This window comes from Phoenix dactylifera, chromosome 4 (genome assembly GCF_051530095.1).
Source record: "Phoenix dactylifera cultivar Ajwa chromosome 4, Ajwa_hap1_PhDact_Kaust_v1.1, whole genome shotgun sequence".
NCBI classification, from domain to species: domain Eukaryota; kingdom Viridiplantae; phylum Streptophyta; class Magnoliopsida; order Arecales; family Arecaceae; genus Phoenix; species Phoenix dactylifera.
Genome location: NC_143193.1, coordinates 42,463,954 through 42,486,428, shown reverse-complemented (window position 1 = coordinate 42,486,428; position 22,475 = coordinate 42,463,954). Strand labels below are relative to the sequence as shown.

Genomic DNA, 22,475 nt, shown 5'->3' with positions numbered 1-22,475 from the left:
ATCATGTGATGGCTATCCAAATCCCGCATTATAGCCCGTGGTTGCTTTTTATGTGTCAGCCTGTGGCGCTACGACAATGTTAGTCCAAAACATATCTTATCCGTCTAATTTATCAGTTACTTTTATTAAATCAATTATCACATATACAATAACTTTCTCTCAAATTCGATACATTTCTTATGTACCCATAGGTGCTATATTGGATTTGAATCAGATTTCGGATCAATCTATATTGATTGACTGCCTCCATTATGTTGTTGCTAGCAAATACCACTGTTTTTAGTTTTGGATCTTCCAAATCATTCCCGCAGTAGATCCGGACCGATTTTTTTTTGATCCTTTGATAAAAAGATTCATTCTCTTCATAAAAAAGAGGAGGTAGAACCAATAAAGATGGATCAGAAAAAAATATACTCAATATAATCATGTACTCAATATCTGATATGTATAATAACCATAAAAATATATTTGTACCGAAATTAATTTAAAAATATATCGTCACATGCCAAACTGATACAAATCTCATGATGCAAATCCAATGATACAAACTAATAAATATATATATATATATATGGTGATTCAAATACATGGATTCTTACCTCTATTGAAGACTGACTAACACAGTAATCACTGACCCGTTTCAAGCTTTACAAGCTAGGGTGCAGAGTACCCCGATGAAAAATTTCTTGCGCAGATGACTATTTCTCTATAGAATCAAACTTGATTACTAAAAGAAAGTCAAATAGTAGACTAGTAACCTATACCGCCTACTGGCATCCACCAGAGGTCCATCACCTGGTCCCTCGAGTCCCTATTACCATCTACCCGGATCAACTAGAGAGAGACAACAAGAGAGAGAAAAAGAGGAGGAAGAAAGAACGAGAAAATAGAGAGAGGAGAGAGAAAGAGAAAGAAGAGTAAAGAAACCCTCTCTCTCTCGATCCTCCTACCTTCCCCTTAGCAAGACCAAGGGGGTGGCAGCCGTGGTGGTCCTCTCCCCACTCGATGGCGGACGGCGGCAGCAAAATAGGGCAATGAAGACCAAAACGTACTTGTATTGGCGATTCGCCGGCTCCAAATGGCCAAGAACAATGGCTAGATATCGAGAAAGAAAGGGAAGAAGGCGAAGAGAACCCAACTCGGTTCGGCCAGGTTCTGGCAGCCCTTTCTGATGACGAATCGAAGAGGAAGCTTGAAGAAGAAGAGCTTGAATCGCAACGATTCAACGATTAGAGTGGAGAAAATCAAAGGAGAAGGAGAAGAGTTACATAGGCAAGATCCTTGAGTTCGAATGGAACTCGGATTACCCTCAGAGATTTGTCGTTTCTATCAAAAACTGGGAGGAAGAAGACTCCTAGTCAGGGTCTTCTTCCCCGATCCCCTCACATGACTAGCACGGGTCGAGTTCGGGCCTGGTCTATTTAGGCCAGCCCACAGGCTGGGCTAGTTGAGGTTTGGCTGGGCCTGGCCACTCCAGGCCGGTCCACGAGTCCAAAAATTTGGGTTATTACATACCGAGTCCTATATTTGTTTTACATTAGAGAGGTCTTAGGGATTTAGGCATGGCCAAAGACTTCAATTATTTATTTGTAGCTAGATATACTTGGGTTGTTGGACATCTTGATTTATCTAATTCAATCTTCGCAACTCTTAGGGACTCATTTTCAAATTAAATTTAGCAATTAGCATTAGAATAAAAATCAATTATTCATAAGATCCTTATCTGAGATTATAATTTAATCCGACATATAATGTCGCAATAAAATATAACTCTACCCTTATAACCCCAGTCAGACCAAAGCTGTAATCCATACCCGGCCAGTTTGAAATATGAATAAAAAGAAACTGACCCATATTATACCCAAACTCAAAAATCCCAGAATCGTACCGGGCGTAAGCAGCATAGGACCATGTCAATTGTTGCCACCCCTAAACGTACAGTAACAAAGAAAGATTACTCTTTAAACATCAGCTTGAGTTGAGTAAGTAAATTAATTCCCACCAAAAAACTAGAGCAAATTAATTGGGATATCCTGGGACCAAATGCAGGAAGTACTCCTATGCAGTAATGGTAGAGCAATGAAGGTATTTGGTCCTTAGTAGTTGGTAGAGATCTATCTATAAAATCAAGCAGTAAAGAACGAGAAATTTCATGATTCTCTATAGTAAAGAGAGAGATTGTTACGTAAGGAATTCAAACATCCCATTTGAACAACAGAGCCTCACAGGGGGTTTCATTTAGAGTGGACACACATTTTTATCACAATCTAAAGCACGACCAATGCCATGCAGCCAAGAATCATGCTCAAGATATTGATCCTTGATGGTTCCAACTGAATTTTAACATGTCAAGAGGAAAACCAACCTTTATGTGTTACTGCTAATAGGTGGATTATATCATATTCAAGATTGCCTCCTGAAAAATTTGCAGCAAGTCACTGCCTTGCAGTTGCTGTGTACAAGCATGTAAATAGTATGGCGCTTCCTCCAAGACTGTGGAAAACTTTGATGGTTCTAGATCATGATGTATGGATACCACTTCTATCATTATTACTATTGCGTACGAGGAATGCAACAGGACCCAATCTTGCAAGGCAGAAAAAATTGTGGCATGACAAGATTGTTGTATTTGACAGTGGAATTATGGCATAGAGCACCGATAGTTGAGAAATTATTAGGTGGACCAATGAGATTATATGGTCCACTATAATTTTCCCCTCTTCTTTCTTCTTTTTATGTGTAATAACAACAGCATCTAATAATTTCTTTCAGTAGTTTTCTTTTGAGAAAAAGGTTTATCCTTTTTGTGGCTCTTTTTATGGGTGTGTGTATAGATATATATGTATGTATGCATGTATTTTTTTCTTTGGCAATCATCCTTAACTGTGCACCTCATATTAATTTGAGGGTGCATCTTTTTGTGATCATTTTCTTTTGTACACTAATGCGGAGGATTAGAGTGCTTGGAAGCCAAGTTTGCTAATCCAGATAGAAGTCCCATCACAATTTCCGATCGTCCCCGACTCTGAATAGCAGAGCCCAACCCTATCCAAAGAAGCCAGTCTCTTTTGCTCATCTTTAATTTCCTCCCCACCTGTCATTTAACATCCCAATTGGCAGTTCCTTGGCAGCCTCTTTCGCATTTTATTTCGGAAAGTATTAATGTTGAAGACTCTGGAGCCACCTTGGTCAAGAAAACGGTTGGAAGATTCATCACTTGGCTGATCCCCTCCACAGCCTATTCCCTTGCTGTAAAGATATATAACCACCACCCCTTCAAAGAGCTCCAAGCTCGATTTAACTCCACCCCACCAAGGCTCGCTTCCTTTGCTCCAAGATGGAACTAATGCTTCAAGCCTTCTGGTCCGAGATTACCAACAACCTCCGGATCTCCGACGTGGCTGTGGTGGCGCTCGCTCTCTTCGTCCTCAGTGCCACCGCCCGGCGGCTGACGGAGAAGGGCCCCATGATGTGGCCGGTTCTGGGCGCGATCCCGACTCTCTTCTTTCACCTCAGCAACGTCTACGACTGGGCCACCGACGCCATCGCCCGGGCCGGCGGCACCTTCCCGTACCGCGGCATGTGGTTCGGCGGTGCCCATGGCGTCATTACTGTCGAGCCGGCCAACATTGAGTACATGCTCAAGATTCGGTTCTCCAACTTCCCCAAGGGCCGGTACTACCGCGAGCGCTTCGGCGACTTCCTCGGCGATGGCATCTTCAATGCCGACGACCAGGGGTGGCGAGCCCAGCGGCGCGCCGCCACCGCTGAGATGCATTCCGGCCGCTTCGCCGAATACTCGGCGGAGACCGTGCGAGAGCTCGTCAACCGCAGGCTGCTCGTGCTGCTCGACAGGCTGTCGGCGGCCGGGCAGAGCGTGGACCTCCAGGACGTGTTCCTCCGGTTCACCTTCGACAACATCTGCACCGCTGCTTTTGGGGTCGACCCCGGCTGCCTCGCCGTCGACCTGCCGGTGATCCCCTTCGCCAAGGCTTTCGAGCAGGCGACGGAGCTCACGCTGTTCCGGTTCATCGTGCCGCCGTTCGTGTGGAAGATAATGAAGCATCTCGACGTCGGCTCCGAGAAGCGGCTCAAGGTGGCTATCCGAACAGTCCACACGTTTGCCGAGAAGACCGTGTCGGACCGGCGAGCTGAACTCCGAAAGCTCAAAGGATTGGATAAGCGGTCCGATCTCCTGTCGAGACTAATGGAGGCCGGAGTCAAGGAGGGTGGTCATGGCGGCATGGAGTGCAATTTCTCGGATAAGCTTCTCAAAGACTTCTGCATCAGTTTCATACTCGCTGGCCGGGACACCAGCTCGGTTGCACTGGCCTGGTTCTTCTGGCTTCTGCACCAACACCCTCAGGTGGAGGAACGGATTCTCGATGAGATATCAGAGACCATCAAAAGGCGGCAAGACGAAGTTTGCCGCCCGGACGACAACATCGTCTTCACGGTCGAAGAGCTTAAAAGAATGGAGTACCTCCAAGCAGCGTTGTCGGAGTCCCTTCGACTGTATCCGTCGGTGCCGCTCGACTTCAAAGAAGTGCTCGAGGACGACATTCTCCCCGATGGGAGCGTAGTCAAGAAGGGGGCAAGGGTGTTCTACTCGATATACTCGATGGCGAGGATGGAGCGGATATGGGGGAAGGACTGCAGGGAATTCCGGCCAGAGAGGTGGATAAAGGATGGCATACTCGTCACCGAGAGCCAGTTCAAGTATACGGTGTTCAACGCCGGGCCGAGGCTGTGCGTCGGGAAGAAGTTCGCCTACATGCAGATGAAGATGGTGGCGGCGTCGATACTACTGAGGTACCGCGTGGAGGTGGTGGAGGGACAGGAGGTGAAGCCCAAGCTGACCACCACCTTGTACATGAAGAATGGGCTCCGGGTTACCTTTAGCAGGAGAGAGGGGTTGGCCACCCTGCAGTGAGTGGTGTGCAGAAAAAATTATAATAGCAATATCCAAAAAATTCTGCAACTATGTAGAAAAACTTAGCATTCGTCGTCTAGAATGATTTGAAGATAGCCTGCGACAACAAACAAAAATAAATAAATAAATAATAGTTAGGGCGACACAAGGTAGTACATACGTTTATGCTAGAAATTTTCTCTGCCTCTCCAATTTTAGTATAGTGGCTCTCGAGGAGAAAAACCACTGCCTCTCCAATTTCTATATAGTGGCTCTCGATGAGACAAACCATGGCCAATACGCATTTATATGGGCTGTATTTTGGATGGAAAGGAAACCTAACGCTGAGGTTAGTTTTATTTTGGGACCTTCCATCAAGCGAATTTATCCTTAAAACAGACTCGTACCTTTCATACCACACTAAAAGCAACTACCAAGATGGACCACATTGAGCTGTATTGAGTTTTGATGGTCTAACTTATTTTTAGCAGTAAGAAAATCCAGTAAGCGGCAACCTACAATTATGAAAAATTCTACTAAGGTGCTCTTGATTTGCAGAAGGGTTGTAGAGGCCTCATTGGTTTGTGATAGGTCGCAGTCAGAGGAAGGAGCTAGTTGAGAGAGAGAGAAATGGTTTATTTACTCCTCTCTTTAGGTAAGAGAAAAACCCATGTAAGCAAAGTTCTACTTTTTTCCTGAGGTGAGAGCAACTCGGTTACAACAAAAAAAGAAAGCAATACCCAACCTAAACTATCTCCTCCTCCTTCCTAGCTCTTAATCCCCTCCCCATGACGTGGTACCGGAGCCTTCACTTATCAACACCTTTCCCCACGTCCTCGCTTCGGAGCATCGCTACTATCTTTCTTCCCATGTCCACATGGAAGCCAAGCCATCGTGCGTTATCACCTTTCCCCACGTCCTCGCTTCGGAGTGGCTCTACCACCTTTCTTCCCACTTCTCATGGGAGCCGAGCCATCGCGCGTCAACAGCGCGCCCAATGTCCGCGCTTCAAGAGCATGCATGGTGGTTCTTCCTCCTCCGTCTTCGCGACGTGGTTCTTTCTCCTCCATCTTCACGACGTGGCTATAAGCGGAGCCACGTGCATGGCCCCTCGTCGAGAGCCCTCCTACTTCCTGCTTCATCGTGGTAGACTCCTCCATTTTCTCCTGCGAACCAAGCTCGGAGCTGTCAAGGTGGCTATCAAGGTCGTGGCTGATGGCAACCAGGTAACATGGGTTTGGCCTACAGACTCGCTGAGGCCTGGCAGGTTTGAGAAGCTCATCGCTCCCATCATCCCCTCCCCCTTCAAGCAAAACCTTGTCCTCAAGGTTTGCTCCGAGAGACTACTCCTTCATCAGTTCATACTCTTCCAAGTGGCGTCTTCTTCAAGCAATGAGCGCCACTATACGAAGATTTCTTCTGTAAGCTTCCCTCCCTTGCGGACCCATCGATAATCCTTAACCAATTCAGGCTCGAGCATCAGGTTTCCGTCCTCTTTTATTGATGGCAGATCAGTACAGGAGGTCTGGCCTTCTCCCATTTTTCTTTTGAGAAGCGAGACATGGAACACCGGATGGACTTTAGCAGTCTTTGGTAGCGCCAACCGGTATGCTACTGATCCTATACGCTCAGTTATTTGGTAGGGGGCGAAATATTTCTGAGCTAGCTTTTGGTAAGCTTGTCGGAAGACGGTTTGTTGCCGATAGGGAGGGAGTTTTAAGTACACCCAATCTCCTTCTTCAAAGATCACTTTCCTCCACTTCCAGTCTTCCTGTTGTTTCATGCAGTTCCATGCCTTCTCCAAATTTTCCTTCAACTCCTTCAACAATTGATCGTGATCGACTAGGCTTTTGTTGATCTCATCGACGGCTGAAGCTCCTTCCATATACTAGGCAATTGAAGGCGGAGCTCTCCCGTATAAGGCTTAAAAATGGAGGCATCCCGATGGTCAAATGGAAGGTGGTGTTGTACCAATACTCCGCCCAAGCTAGGTTGGCCTCCCATGACTTGGGAAACTAACTGCATAAACATCTGAGGTACTGCTCTACACATCTATTCACCACTTTAGTCTGGTCGTTCGACTATGGATGATAAAATGAACTCATGTTAAACGAGGTTCCCTGGAGTTTGAAGAACTCTCGCCAGAAGGCGCTCACAAACATAGGGTCTCAGTCACTCACGATGGACCGCAGCATCCATGTAAACGTCCGATTTGATTCACAAAAAGCTTGGTCACCCCCTTAGCAGTATATGGATGGGAGTTTGAAGAACGCTCGCCAGAAGGCGCTCACAAATATAGGGTCTCGATCACTCACAATGGACCGCGGCATCCATGTAAACGTCCGTTTTGATTCACAAAAAGCTCGGCCACCCCCTTAGCAGTATATGGATGGGAGAGAGACAAGAAATGAGCATATTTGGTTAGCCAATCAACGATGACCAAGATCACGTCCTTGCCCCTGGATCGCGGTAACCCTTCAATGAAGTCCAAGGAAACATCTTTCTAGACTTGCGTTGGTGTTGGTAGAGGTTGCAGTAACCCAGCCAGAGCCTGTGCTTCATACTTATGCTGCTAGGAGATCACACACTCCACTACAAACCTTTGAGTATCCTTCTTCATTGATTCCTAGTGGAAGGCTTGAGAGATTCATTTATAGGTTCTCAACAACCCTGAATGACCGCCGATCTTGGTGTTATGGAATTCCTCCATTAATTTGGAACACATGGATGATCCTGGTGGAATCAGAACCTTGTCCTTATAATATACAATTTCTCCCTTGAGTCGGTAATCTTTCATGTGGTCCGGCGCGGCGTCAAGCTGCTTAAGTTTGCTTCGCAAATAAGAGTCACGGTTGGCAACCCATATCTCCTCCCATATGTCAAAGAGCGGCGGACTGATGGCATTAAGTAGGGCTGCTTCAAGTTGGCGAGACAAAGCGTCTGCGACTGTATTCTCCTTTCTAGGCTTATAAACGATCTCATACTCATACCCCAAGAGTTTGGCAACCCATTTTTGCTACTTCGGCGTACTCATGCATTGCTCTAGGAAATGCCGAAAGCTCCTTTGATCGATGCGTATCTGGAACTTCCTTCCTAAAACGTATGGCCGCCACATACGCACTGCTTCCATGATCGCCAGCATTTTCTTAGCATAAGTGGAGCATCCTTTTCTTGCTATACCCAGTGCCTTGCTCATGTATTCAATGGGTCTTCCATCCTATGTTAACGCCTCTCCGATGCCCTTGTCGGAGGCATCTGCTTCAATGACAAACATCCTCAAAAAATTTGGCATCGCGAGCACCGGAGTGGACGTCATGGCTTGCTTTTAGATGATGGAAGACCTGTTCAGCCTGGGAGTTCCACTGAAACTGCCCTTTCCTCAATAGAGCTGTCAATGGTGCAGCAATGATCCTGTAGTCCTTGACGAACTTTCGGTAATACCCTGTCAGCCCAAGAAATCCCCCCAGTTCTGTCACTGAAGTTGGTTGTGGCCATTCCAGCATAGCTCGAATCTTCGTGGCATCCACCTGCACTTCCTTGGCCGAAACAATGTGGCCAAGGTACTCGACTTGCTGTTGCCCAAAAGAACATTTAGAGGGCTTGAGGTAAAACTGGTGTTCAGCGAGGATCTTGAGGGTTTCATTCAGAAGAACTAAATGCAATTCCAAGGTTGTACTGTAGACCAGAATGTCATCGAAGAAAACTAAGACAAACTTACGCAGGAACCTCCGAAAAATTGAGTTCATTGCTGCTTAGAATATGGATGAGGCATTGCACAACCCGAAGGGCATTACCAGGTACTCAAAATGTCCATTATGGGTGTGAAAGACTGTCTTCGAAACATCATCGGGGTGAACACGGATCTGGTAATAATCCGATCTGAGATTGAGTTTGGAGAAGTACCATGCTCCATGAAGTTCATCGAGCATGTCGTCAATGATTGGGATGGGGAACCTGTATTTGACGGTGGCCGCATTGAGTGCTTGGTAGTCTGTGCAGAACCTCCAGGTTTCGTCTTTCTTCTTCACTAGGAGCACCGGGGAAGAGAATGGACTTGGCTCTCCCGGATGATCCCAGTTTCCAGCATGTTAGTCACTTATCTTTCTATCTCATTCTTCTGATAATAGGCGTACCGGTAAGATCGCACATTGATTGCTGAAGTTCCTTCTCGCAAGAAAATTCGGTGGACGAATTCTCACTCCAGTAGCAACCTTCGAGGCTCTTCAAAGAGTGCCGAGTATCGGCTCAACAACTGCTGGAGGTCCGTTGGCTATTTGTCCTCAGCTATGGGTTAGTGGTTGCCCCCTTCTTTGACAAAGACGGCGAACAATTGGGTCTTTCTCGTTATTTCTCGCTGCATCCCTTGGTGATCTAGAGCTTGAGCAAGTATAGGGGGCTGTCCAGATAGTTCACACTCCCGACCGTCCCACCGAAATTTTATTGTCAGACGCTTCCAATCATGGAGCACCGGGCCAAGCAGGGCGAGCCATTTTATACCCAGAACGGCATCCAGCCCTACTATCGGCAGTGTATAAAAAGTCACTCAGAACCTCTAGCCTTGCAGCTTCATCTCCACCGGCTGAAACTTCGCTTGGCTTTGGAGAGTTTCCCCATTCACGACTCAGACCCCAAACTTCTCAATAGCATCCACTGGAAGTTGAAGCACTTGGGCGATGCGATCACTTATGAAGTTGTGGGTTGAGCCGCTATCGATGAGGATGGTTAGCGGATGTCCTCGAATATGAGCAGTTACCTACATCGTCTTCGGTCCGCTCCACCCTGTTAGTGCCTGCAGAGAGATCACTGGTTGTGCATTGTTGTCGAATTCCTGTTTACCTAAAAATATGCTAAACAGATCGTTGTTAGAACCAACAAACAAACTTTAAATAAATTTTACTCTTACCTTTTCTACTCGAAGAATAGTGGTCGTAAGAGGTCGATCCACAGGGAGGCGATTGGAGTTGCATAAAAATTGAAATGTTCACTCCGATTCAAAATCGATTTTTTGAATAACGAAAGAAAATCATTACGTTGGAGATGTTGACGGATTCTTTGGTCCACCGGAGAATGTTTTCTACTTGAAATTGACAAAAAGATAGGTATTTAAATTCGAAAGGCATTTATATATTGAACTAATCAAAGAAAAGCTTTGGCATAAAATAGATGAAAACAATGCTAGAAAAATTGCAGACTGGAATATAGATTGCATGAAAGAAGATTTAATGTATTGCAGAACAGAAATTAAAATTACAGAATAAATACAACTCTCTACCCAAATAAACTCTCAAAAATTAAAACTCAAAACAAAACCTAAAATAAAACTAAAAATAAGGACAACATGCGCTGAAACTCAAAACATAACTTCTCAATTAAAACTTTCAATTAAAGTACAACTAAAAAATACATTGCTCTCATAAACTCAAACTAAAGAAAAACATTGCTCTCATAAATAAATAAAAAAAACTAAACTCAAACATAAAAATAATAAAATACTCCTCTCTTATTTTTTTTCTTTTTCTTTTCTTCCCCAAAACAGAGCTTCCCCTGTTTTTCTATTAAACCAACCGAGCACTCCACCCTACTCTTCCCTGGTCTTTGGCCCACCACCCAGCCGAGAGCTCCCTTCTTCCTCTCGTTCTCCCCTTCTTATAGATTGCCAGAGCATGGAGAGGAGGAGAAACGGGCGCGGGATCTCAGGAGGTGGATTCGGATGAAGAGCACCGTGGGTGCTTGGATGCGGAGGAGGCTGGACCAGCCAGCGTGATCCGTGGATGATGAATAACAAGGCTTGCAGGAGATTGCTCGCAGACCGTTGCTCTCCCCTGTTTTCGCACGGGATGGACGCGGTGCAGATTTGAAACGGGCGGCCGAAATTGGTGCTGGGAGGCTAGGATTTGGGGGAGAATCACGGGCGGCTGAAGCGGCTTCTTGAATCGGCTGGGACGCTGCATATGGGATTCGCTAGCTTCACGAGAAGGAGCTGAAATGGGGTACTAATCTGGAAGCTTTGGAAGAGGAGGAGAACGTGGATCCGAGCGCTAGGAGGAGCCGATCACGGTGCGGATGCGGCTGGGATCACGGGCGGAAGAAGCTATGTGGATGTGTTGTGATGTGCGGAAGAGCTGGGATGCAGGGAGGAGCCGATCATGGCCACGATGGAGGCTGGGATCACGGGAAGGATGAATGCCGACGGACTCTTGGGCTGTCACAAGATCCCTGGGAATTGGCTACTGGCTGGCACGCTGGGGATGGGGGGAACGTGCCATGCATGGTACGATGGCACGGGCTGAAACGGACGAAACATAGTTGGGCTCGGGCTGCTGCGCTGACGACGCATTTGGGATGCTTCTGAACCGACACGCTGAGATGTGCTGTGCACGGTGGCTGGCGACGTTTTGGTGCAGCAAGGGCGAGCTCGGCAAACGTCGGGGAGGTGCTAGCAGTGAGTTCCAGGCATGCATAGGCGGGGACGTGCCACGGCTGAGATGCGGACGTGCCGGAATGGTATCTTCCATGCATGGCAGCATGAAGAGCTCGGGACGTTGGGGACGACACAGGTGAAGGTGCTCGGGATGAGCTAGGATGTGGGCTTTCCATGCATGCATGGGTGCGATGGCTTGATTAGGTGATACGATGGGGGTTGATCGTTTGAAGTGCGGGGAACGAGCTGATTAGGCTACTTACACAAATAAAACATTAATTAGTTAATTTTATTATTAATGATTAGCTAAAATACTAATTAAGATGGTCTGACGATTGCACTTTTATGCTCTCATCACATCCCCCAACCAGCTTATTGCCAGTCTCTAGCAATTTAGTACGAAAATGAGAGTGCAAAAGTATTAATTATTATATATATACATGAACTAAGATAAATACTCACTTTCGTAGAGCACCACGATTGCACTTAGCACGTGCAACAAGCCGTTAAACTCCTAGGTTACCCTAGTGGATGAGTGTTGTCTCGTGAGGGTTTGCAGTGAAGTTACCCACAAACTTCAATCCCAAAATAAGATTTGTATTATGAAATGAAAGTCTAATTTCAAGTACATAAATAATAAGAATTTCAAAAACACACAAGGTTTTAATTACTAAGTAGCCCAAATTCTAGGTTAGTATGCAATTTAAGTTGAAGTCATTAAGTTTTCCGTTAGAAAGTTGTAAGACTTATTTATACTTGAGTGCTCAATGAAGTCTGGACCATGCACAAGCTAAGGTTTTGGATCTCCAAAATATCGCTAATGCTAGTGGTTTCCAAGAATTGGTCGGACAAGACCTATTTGCTGATTCAAAATCATCTTATCTGTAGGATTTCGAGAGCTGTGGATGTTTACTTTAATACCTCATAGGCTTTATCTGTAATATTCCAGTTTACTCGAATTTTTGCAACGACGACTTTCACACTATTGTCTTTCTTAATGTCAATATACAGAATTTTTTTTTTCAAGAAACATGATAATGTATATATTGTGCACTTTTACTCCTGTGATGATTCCTCCATGTAGCGAGCAATTAGTCGACAATTCTCACACCAGTTGGCATGAGGTGTCGGGCATCAAGACTTTCCTACGGACCTATGCTCGGGTTCCTCATCACAAGCCTGCTGACCTTTGACAATAGGTAGCCCTTTTCGATGTACCTGACTAAATCCACCATTTTATTTTTTATTTTTTATTTTTATTATATATATATATTGTGAATCAGAAAAAGATGGTTCATCAGGATTCGAGGTTGCTACCATATTCTCAACACAATGTCAAACCTATACCTTAGAAATGCACGTCAGATGTGTTGTGAAATTTCAAAGCACTAATTAGCTTACAACTTACTAAAAGGAACTTAATAAAAAAAACTCACTTTGTACTACTTCTGACTAGTCATTGGGCTTTTAGATTTTATATACCTTGTGTGTTGTAAAGAAATTAGAATTTTTTAAAAGATTTTTTTTTAATTCCAAAAAATTTTAACTAAAAACTTTTTTTTTATAAAATTTTAAATGCTTAAAAATACCTCCAAACCTAAATCTAACATTGTCCTCAATGTTAAAGAAAATTTAAAGCAGTAAGAGGACGGAGGAGAGTTACCTGATATGGGTGGGTAAATTGACAATTGGGGCAAAAACCCCCAAACTTGCATGTTAGTAATTTATTGAAAATTATTATTATTTTTTTTACATGTTGGGTTGCCTCCCAAGAGCACTAAGTTTTATGTCTTCAGCCAGACAAAATGTAGATTTATTTTTTTTTTCAACCATTATCTAATAATGGTTTTGGAAGAGTCCGAGGAAGAACAGTCGGCTGATGACGATCTATGCTCATAAGGGGAACGAAATTAGGGGGCGCATGCTCGACCCCTTCCTTGGAATAGGCAAGGTAAGCCTCTAAAAGGTCCTTACTATAAGTTTGTAAGAAAGTCTTCTGAACCAGACTTTCAATCATGACAACTTCATTGATTTCTTCATCGCCTGGTGGTTGTTTACTTATGTGGAGACATTAAGCTCGACTTTCATGTTGCCAAAAGATAACTTCAGCATGCCATTTCGACAATTTATCGCAGCATTTGCTGTGGCTAAAAAAGGTCTACCTAAAATTATAGGTGTGTGACTGTCTGGATGTATTACAGGTTCGGTGTCAAGGATAACGAAGTCCACAGGATAGTAAAACTCGTTTACCTTTACTATTACATCCTCTACAATCCCCTTAGGATACTTCACTGTCCTATCTGCTAAGGAAAGGGTAATATTTATGGGCTTTAATTCTCCCAAACCTAACTTTTGGTACACATAGTAGGGAAGTAGGTTCACACTGGCTCCTAAATCGAATAAGACTCTCTGGATGATCGTCTCTCCTATTTTTATTTCAATGATGGGGCAACCAGGATCTTTGAATTTCGGGGCAATCTGTTGTTGAATGAGAGATGAGGCTTGTGCAGCCATAACAACTTGCCTAGGAATGCTGGTTTTTCTTTTGACCGTGGTGAGGTCTTTCAAGAATTTTGTATAGAAGAAAATTTGTCGTATGGCATCAAGAAAAGGTATATTTATTTGAACAGTTTTAAAGACTTCCATGATTTCATCATACTGAGATTTTTTCTTGGAATCTTGTAGTCTACTAGGAAAGAGAGCCTTGGGTGTGTATGTCTCTATTAGTTTCTCCTCTATTCCTTGTGTGCATGTTCTTGTGCCTTTTTCTGAGTGGGGTTCGGTTCATGCTTTTCTTCTTTTTCTTGTACAGGAAGTTGGACCTTGTTGTCCATTTGCTTGCCAGACCATAAAGTGGTAATTGCTTGAACTTCATGAGTTGAGTTTTCATTTGAATCAATTTGAAACTGGCCTCTTGGCCCTTGATTCTGTTGCCTACTAGGGTTAGGCACTGGCTGACTGGGTATTCACCTCTCTTCCTATCCCCTAGAGAGTTAGCTGTTTGGCTCAGACTAACCTCAAGTTTTGCAATCGCTTGCGCATGGAATTGGTTAGTCTGGGCTTGGGCTGTATTAGTCTGTTGCTGTTGCTTGATAAAATCTTGTTGTTGTTTCATCATATTAGCCATCATGGTTTCTAATGGTGAAGGTTGCTGTGGGACAGGGGCATTATAAGGAGGTACAGATGGAACCAAAGGTTGGTTCATTTGTGATGGACCTATCCTGGGGAAGTTGTTCTGAAAACCTGGTGGACCACCTTGATGCTGAATAGGTTCATTTTGCTTGTATGAGAAATTTGGGTGGAACCTATTATCAGGGTGGTGACTGGGCTGAATGAATTGGGAGTGGGCTTCTTGAAGGCACTATATGAATTTAGAGCATTTGCCTGCTCAGCCTTAATGTTGGGTAAACTAGGACAACACTCCACTAGATGCTCAGAATTGTTATACAAGATACATAAGCCCTGTGGCTCGTGTTCCACTTTCATGATGGGATTTGACTTTTTGTATGTACTCGAGCTAATGGAAACAGTGAAAGCATCAAACTTTTTACTTAAGTTGTTCATTCCAGTCACCAGATTGGACATGACATTTTTGAGTTCTGGGTCTACTTTCATTTCATAATTATCTGGTTTTCTAGATCCGAACTCATCTCTATTTACTTCCTCACCATAGCTACTCCAATTTTGGGCGTTCTTGGCTAAGTCAACAAGAAATTCATAAGCTTGATCCGGGGTTTGGTTCATGAACCTACCCTTGTGCATGGACTCGATCATGTTTCTATATGCTAGAGGTAATCCTTTGTAAAAGAAATGTACTAGATCAGCCTTGTCAAGCCCATGGTGCGGGCACTTGACCAAAAGATCATGAAATCTTTTCTAAAGTTAGAAAAATTCCTCCTCAGATTTTTCTCTAAAAGTTCTTATGGCATCCTTAATTTTTTCAGTCTTTACCATGGGATAGAACTTAGCTATGAACTTTCTAGATAGTTGTTCTCATGATGTGATGGAAATTGAAGCAAGAGAATACAGCCATGCAGCAGCACGATCCTCTAAAGTCATGGAAAACAACCTTAATTTAATACCCTCTTCATCTAAGTTTTGATTTCTAAACGTTTGACAGATTGTCAAAAATTTGTTTAGATGAATATACGGTTGTTCACTCTCAAACCCATTAAATTTGGGTAACATGTTTATTGTTGCAGCCCGAATCTCGAATTGGGCTGCATTATGAATTGGTAATACTATGCAAGTAGGGGGACTGGCGGATGCGGGTGCGAATAACTCATTCAAAGTTCTAATATATTCACCCATTGTAGAGATTGATGGTTGGCTTACAATTCGCTGATTGTGATGAAAAGTTCTGTCAATCTCTAGATCAAATGGTGTTAACTTACCCCTTAATGACCTTCTACCATGCATACATTATCAACAATTCATTAGATTCGACTTCTAAATAAAATCCTAAAAGAAAAGAAGGGCTAGACACATATGACCACAACCAACACCACACAACAATTTGACCCTATTAGTCTTAGAATTAAGTGAGGTTTAGTAGCTTCTTAAATCTAGTTGCACAGAGATTTATCGGTTAAAAAGTTCCTGAAATTTTCTCTAGATTAGACAGCTCCTAATCTCCCTTTCAGATTAAGCTTGAGCTTACCAGTTAAGCGATCCAGTAACCAGTGACCAGAAAAGTTCCGGGTGTGTGGTGGTGCCAGAAGGGATACACCGATACCATAATATCCGTAACAGTTCTTATTGTTGTAAAACTTTTCTAGACATCACAAAATTACTAAATTCTTACTGGAGTGGCTTTCAGCCACTTCTTTCCAAGAGCCTAATTGAGCTCGAAAATCCTAAGGCTAACGTCTAATTGATTTTAATTTAATTTGGCTTAGGATATGTATGCAAGGTGGGGATTTTTGAACTAAGGGCAAGTAATGACTTTCCGACCTTATCTTTTTAATGGATTTTGCCCTTAAATTATTTTATGCAAATAATGCTTAATACTAAATGCAGCAAATATTCAATGATTTTTTTAAAGTTTATGGAATGTCATTAGGTTGTACTGATTAAATGAGCAAGCAAAATTTTTTTATATTTATTTTTCTTATTTTTTTTTAATTTTATATTTTTTTAAAAAAATTTATATAGGAATAACTTGAATGTAAACTAAAAACTAATCCTTATGCGTCAGTCAATCTCCGAATGCCTGTTGAATAAGCTCTGGAGATTACTCCGTGAGGAGCCCCAATAAAGGTATGATTACCTTGGAGGATTGCACCCTATCAATTACTAGCAAATTTTTTTTTATATTTTTTTTAAATTTCAAATTTTGAATTTCAGAATTCAAATTTTGAATTTAAATTTTTAAATTTTAGTATTTTTGGAATTTTTTTAATTTTTTTTTGAATTAAATTTTTTTTCAAAATTTTAAATTCTGAATTTCAAATTTCAGAATTTAATAACTACGAAATTATTAACTAAAAATAATCAAAACAAGAAAAATTAATAGAAATAAAAAAAACTTACTACCGGAGTGCGTTCACTCCGGTCATCCAAAATTCGATTTGATCTTCGTGATTGTTCTTGCTTCTCGATTTACCTCCCCGGCAACGGCGCCAAAATTTTGTTGTCAAATTCCTATTTACCTAAAAATATGCTAAACAGATCGTTGTTAGAACTGACAAACAAAGTTTAAATAAATTTTACTCTTACCTTTTCTACTCGAAGAATAGTGGTCGTAAGAGGTCGATCCACAGGAAGGCGATTGGAGTTGCATAAGAATTGAAACGTTCACTCCGATTCAAAATCGATTTTTTTAATAACGAAAGAAAAACATTACGTTGGAGATGTTGACGGATTCTCTAGTCTACCGGAGAATGTTTTCTACTTGAAATTGACAAAAAGACAGGTATTTAAATTCGAAAGGCATTTATATATTGAACTAATCAAAAAAAAGCTTTGGCATAAAATGAATGAAAACAATGCTAGAAAAATTGCAGACTGGAATATAGATTGCATGAAAGAAGATTTAATGTATTGCAGAACAGAAATTAAAATTGCAAAATAAATACAACTTTCTACCCAAATAAACTCTCAAAAATTAAAACTCAAAACAAAACCTAAAATAAAACTAAAAATAAGAGCAACATGCTCTGAAACTCAATACATAACTTCTCAATTAAAACTTTCAATTAAAGTACAACTAGAAAAAAATATATTGCTCTCATAAACTCAAACTAAAGAAAAACATTGCTCTCATAAATTAAAAAAAAAACTAAACTCAAACAGAAAAATAATAAAATACTCCTCTCTCTTTTTTTTCTTTTTCTTTTCTTTCCCAAAACAGAGCTTCCCCTGTTTTTCTATTGAACCAACCGAGCACTCTACCCTCCTCTTCCCTGGTCTTTGGCCCACCACCCAGCCGAGAGCTCTCTTCTTCCTCTCGTTCTCCCCTTCTTATAGATTGCCAGAGCATAGAGAGGAGGAGAAACGGGCGCGGGATCTCGGGAGGTGGATCCGGATGAAGAGCGTCGCGGGTGCTTGGATGCGGAGGAGGCTGGACCGGCCAGCATGATCCATGGATGATGAATAACAAGGCGTGCAGGAGGTTGCTCGCGGATCGTTACTTACCCCTATTTTCGCACGGGATGGACGCGGTGCAAATTTGAAACGGGCGGCTAGAATCGGTGCTGGGAGGCTGGGATTTGGGGGAGAATCACGGGCGGCTGAAGTGGCTCCTTGAATCGGCTGGGACGCTGCATATGGGATTCGCTGGCTTCACGAGAAGGAGTTGGAATGGGGTACTAATCCGGAAGCTTTGGAAGAGGAGGAGAACATGGATCCAAGCGCTGGGAAGAGCCGATCACGGTGCGGATGCGGCTGGGATCACGGGCGGAAGAAGCTCTGTGGATGCGTTGTGTTGTGCGGAAGAGCTGGGATGCTGCGAGGAGCCGATCATGGCCACGACGGAGGCTGGGATCACGGGAAGGATGAATGCCGACGGACTTGTGGGCTGTCACGAGATCCCTGGGAATTGGCTGCTGGCTGGCACGCTGGGGATGGGGGGAACGTGCCATGCATGGCACGATGGCACGGGCTGAAATGGACGAAACATAGTTGGGCTCGGGCTGCCCGCTGACGACGCGTTTGGGACGCTTCTGGACCGGCACGCTGAGACGTGCTGTGCACGATGGCTGGCGATGTTTTGGTGCAGCAAGGGCGAGCTCGGCGGACGTCGGGGAGGTGCTAGCAGTGAGTTCCAGGTATGCATAGGCGGGGATGTGCCACGGCTGAGATGCAGACGTGCCGGAATGGTATCTTCCATGCATGGCAGCATGAAGAGCTTGGGACGTTGGGGACGACACGGGTGAAGGTGCTCGGGATGAGCTAGGGCGTGGGCTTTCCATGCATGCATGGGTGCGATGGCTTGATTAGGTGATACGATGGGGGCTGATCGTTTGAAGTGCGGGAAACGAGCAGATTGGGCTACTTGCACAAATAAAACATTAATTAGTTAATTTTATTATTAATGATTAGCTAAAATACTAATTAAGATGGTCTGACGATTGCACTTTTGTGCTCTCATCACACATCATTTTCTGCTTGGTCTTGGCCGTATGGGTCTATGTCGCCCTTGCTGGGTCCTTCCGATTCCTCCTCGCGGTCGGCTTCAATTAGATAGGCTTGGACAGTCTTGCACCGGTGCGCTGGAGTAAACTTCTCGTTGCATTTGAAGCAAAGCCCTCGTTCTCGTCGTTGCTACATTTCCTCCCATGAGAAGCGCTGGATTGGAGCTGGAGCGGAGAGCCTTGTTGTAGGGACAGACGGGTTCGAAAGTCGTGGGACTCTGACTGCTTATCATGCATGGCTATAGGCTTCTTTCCGCTTTTGTTCCAATGTCTCCTCCCGTATTCGAGCAATCGTAATTGCTTCTCGCAGAGAATTGGATCGTCTCATGCGTACCTCCTTCGCGATCTCTTCTTTGATCCCTCCAATGAAGGTGCCAATGAACGCGTCCGATGGCCACCCTTTGACACGATTAGCCAGCTTCTCAAACTCCTACTGGTATTCTCTCATTGTTCCGTATTGCTGGACGTGTGAGAGCTTCTCGTTAAAATTTACATACACGTTGGATCCAACCCGAGCTAATAATTCACGCTCTTACGGCTCCTTCATCTTAGTACGTGCGATGCAGCCACCGCCACCAGGGATTGGCTTTTTTATCCAGGTAGAATGAAGCCATGGTCACTTGCCTGTTGGCTGGGATTCCCTAGCGGAACCGAGAACTAAAGGTGGCGGATGGCCTCCAAAACTTCCGTGAAACACCCCTCCACCCGTGTCTCCAAGCCGCGCAACTCCTCCTGCATCGAGCTCATCTCGGCTTCAAGGTGTTCGATTCTTTCCTTATTTGACAAACTCTCGGCTCTGATACCAGTTAATAGGAACCAGTCAGAGCTAGTCGAGAGAAAGAAAAATGCTTTATTTACTCCTCTCTTCGGATGAAGAAAAACCCATGCAAGCAAAGCTCTACTTTTTTCCTTGGGGTGAGAGCAACCCGATTACAACAAAAAAAAGAAAGCAATACTCAGCCTAAACTATCTCCTCCTTCCTAGCTCTTAATCTCCTCCCCATGACGGGGTACCCGAGCCTTTACTCATCAGCACCGTTCCCCACGTCCTCGCTTTGGAGCATCGCTACTACCTTTTTTCCCACGTCCACGTGGAAGCCAAGCCATTGTGCGTCATCACCTTTCCCCCGTCCTCGCTTCGGAGCGCCTCTACCACCTTTCTTCCCACGTTCTCATGGGAGCCGAGCCATCGCGCATCAACACCACGCCCAACGCCCGCGCTTCGGAGAGCATGCATGGTGGTTCTTTCTCCTCCGTCTTCGCGATGTGGTTCTTCCTCCTCCATCTTCACGACGTGCCCCTCATCGAGAGCCCTCCTACTTCCCGCTTCATCATGGTAGACTCCTCCATTTTCTTCTACGAACCAGGCGCGGAGCTATCAAGGCCTTGGTTGTCGAGGTGGCTATTGAGGTCGTGGCTGATGGCGACCAGGTAATATGGTTTCGGCCTACGTACTCGCTGAGGCCTGGCAGGTTTGGGAAGCTCATCGCCCCCATCAGTTTGTTTTCTACGTTCGATTTTATTGCTTGTTATATGACTGTAGCATATGTATGAGTAAGAATTGGGATATAGACAATATGGTGCTTGTTGTCAATCAAAATTGAGGATTAAAACGTAAGTGGTTCCTAAAAATATTCCTTTCTGAGATTGTGAATGTGAAACTACGTGGGAAGAAAATTTGAATCGAGGTTGATTCATTGACTGTTGTTAAGTAGACTAATAGGCTAACAAAGCAAAATTCACGTAGTATTGGGATGCTTTTTGTGTCTTGCACAAAAAAAAAATACCATGCCTGCTTATATGGGCGATATGTCGCCCATCAAGCCTCTTTGTTTCGCATGCCATCCCTGTCTATTATGGATAACTGTCCATTTTTGAGATAGATAGTATGTGGTCCATGCAAATATGCACCGTTCTTTACCATGCAAAGCACCCACCATAAAAAAACTGAGCCCTATGCAAAAACACACCTTTGAGCCGTTGATATGATCTATCCAATGCTTTGAAAGCTTTCAGTCTACATATACTTATTGCGAAAGCAATGGAAAGCAAATTAGCTGGCTGTCGCTTCTCCTGTGACGTTTGGGAAATTTTGTGCTCCGATTCTAGAGGATGTCTCTCTCTCTCTCACGCACATATTTAGTTTTTTTTTTTTTCTGGTAACCACGCACATATTTAGTTTGAGAGAGAAAGTTTTCCATAAGAAAAGGATGTCTGTACGAATCTGCCGCCGAGGGAGAGAGAGAGAGAGAGAGAGAGAGAGCCCTTCATAACCATGCACAAATTTAGTTTGAGAGGGAAAGTTTTCCGTAAGAAAATGATAGGCGGCCAGCATCCATATCGACCGAGATTCCGCTATGGTAATCCAATAGGTTCAAGGTTGGTATATTTGAAAGCTTGCAGAGAAATATGGTTTCTTTCAAACCATTCATATTTATCTGATGGAGTGATTTGTTTATGGCGCATTATTTTAGTGGGTTTCTCTAGATAAAACAAGCAGAGGTTTTTTATTTTTCCTGATCAGCTTTTTTTTTTATTTTTTGATTTTATTGATTGTACTCACATATGTTGTGTGAGGTGCTGGTGTACCAAAAAAAATAAAAAAAAATGTCTGTATAAATCTGCCCCTGAGGAGGAAAGGAGGGAGAGAGAGCGCACTATAAAAAAAAGATAGGTACGAGATGAAACGGATGGATATGTGCAAGTGCACATGAAATACATCTATACGGCCCTCATTCTAAAAACACTAGGTATGATGAGGTAGAGAGAGAGAGTACAAGTGTATATATACAAAATCTGCCAATATAGAGATTGATGAAACCTTTCCCATATAATAATATGCGAGCTAGATTTGGTGGGTTTCAACTCACCTAAAGCGCGTAGTTAGTGGGTGACAAATTTGGCCACAGCTAATTCCATACACTGTAGATATAATTCTCAGGAGTTTGTGTTTGTAAGTACTGACGTACGTTGAGACGCGCTACTTCCCACCAAGACCTCATGCAGCGTTTAAATGGTTTTACTTTTAACTACAATTTATTATGCATGATGTACGTGGATGGATATGTACCGACTTTCGGATGAACCTTCACATGCTACTCAAACAATTGCTTTCAATAATAAAAGAGGGAAGAGTACAGATATTTATTATGGTAGATTCCTGAGCATGAAATACACAATGGCGTGAAGGAGGGGGCAAGTAAGAAAAGGGAGAGAGATTTTTTTTTGTTTGTTTTTTTTAAATAGTACCCGTGGTAAAGGTTTTTTAAAATTTTTGTTTTTATGTTTTTGTCTGTACTTTCAACATCCAAAGTAATGCCGACTACTCTGGCTTTGCCAAATTGTAAGCCTCTCCTGCGTTTTAGAGGAGCTAGGCGGAACTAGAGATTGTGATAAGATTCTACTATAACATACGTAATAACAGGGGTTATATCTTTGGCACGAAGGAAAAATTTACCTACCTTGATACGAATCCACTATTAGATCGTGCAATAGTTGCTTCAAGATCC

At 43.5% G+C, this 22,475-nt stretch overlaps 2 protein-coding genes across 2 annotated transcripts; one reads left to right on the top strand and one right to left on the bottom strand.

Annotated features, from left to right (window-relative positions):
- Positions 1-3,135: 3,135 nt before the first annotated feature.
- On the top strand, positions 3,136-4,994 carry CYP86C1 (cytochrome P450, family 86, subfamily C, polypeptide 1). Its single transcript, XM_039120378.3, has one exon. The coding sequence runs from the start codon at positions 3,338-3,340 to the stop codon at positions 4,931-4,933; it is 1,596 nt and encodes a 531-aa protein (XP_038976306.2). The 5' UTR covers positions 3,136-3,337; the 3' UTR covers positions 4,934-4,994.
- Positions 4,995-6,314: 1,320 nt separating this feature from the next.
- Positions 6,315-6,797, bottom strand: LOC103709980 (uncharacterized). The gene has a single exon (XM_008795535.3). The coding sequence runs from the start codon at positions 6,795-6,797 to the stop codon at positions 6,315-6,317; it is 483 nt and encodes a 160-aa protein (XP_008793757.1).
- Between the last annotated feature and the right edge of the window lie 15,678 nt (positions 6,798-22,475).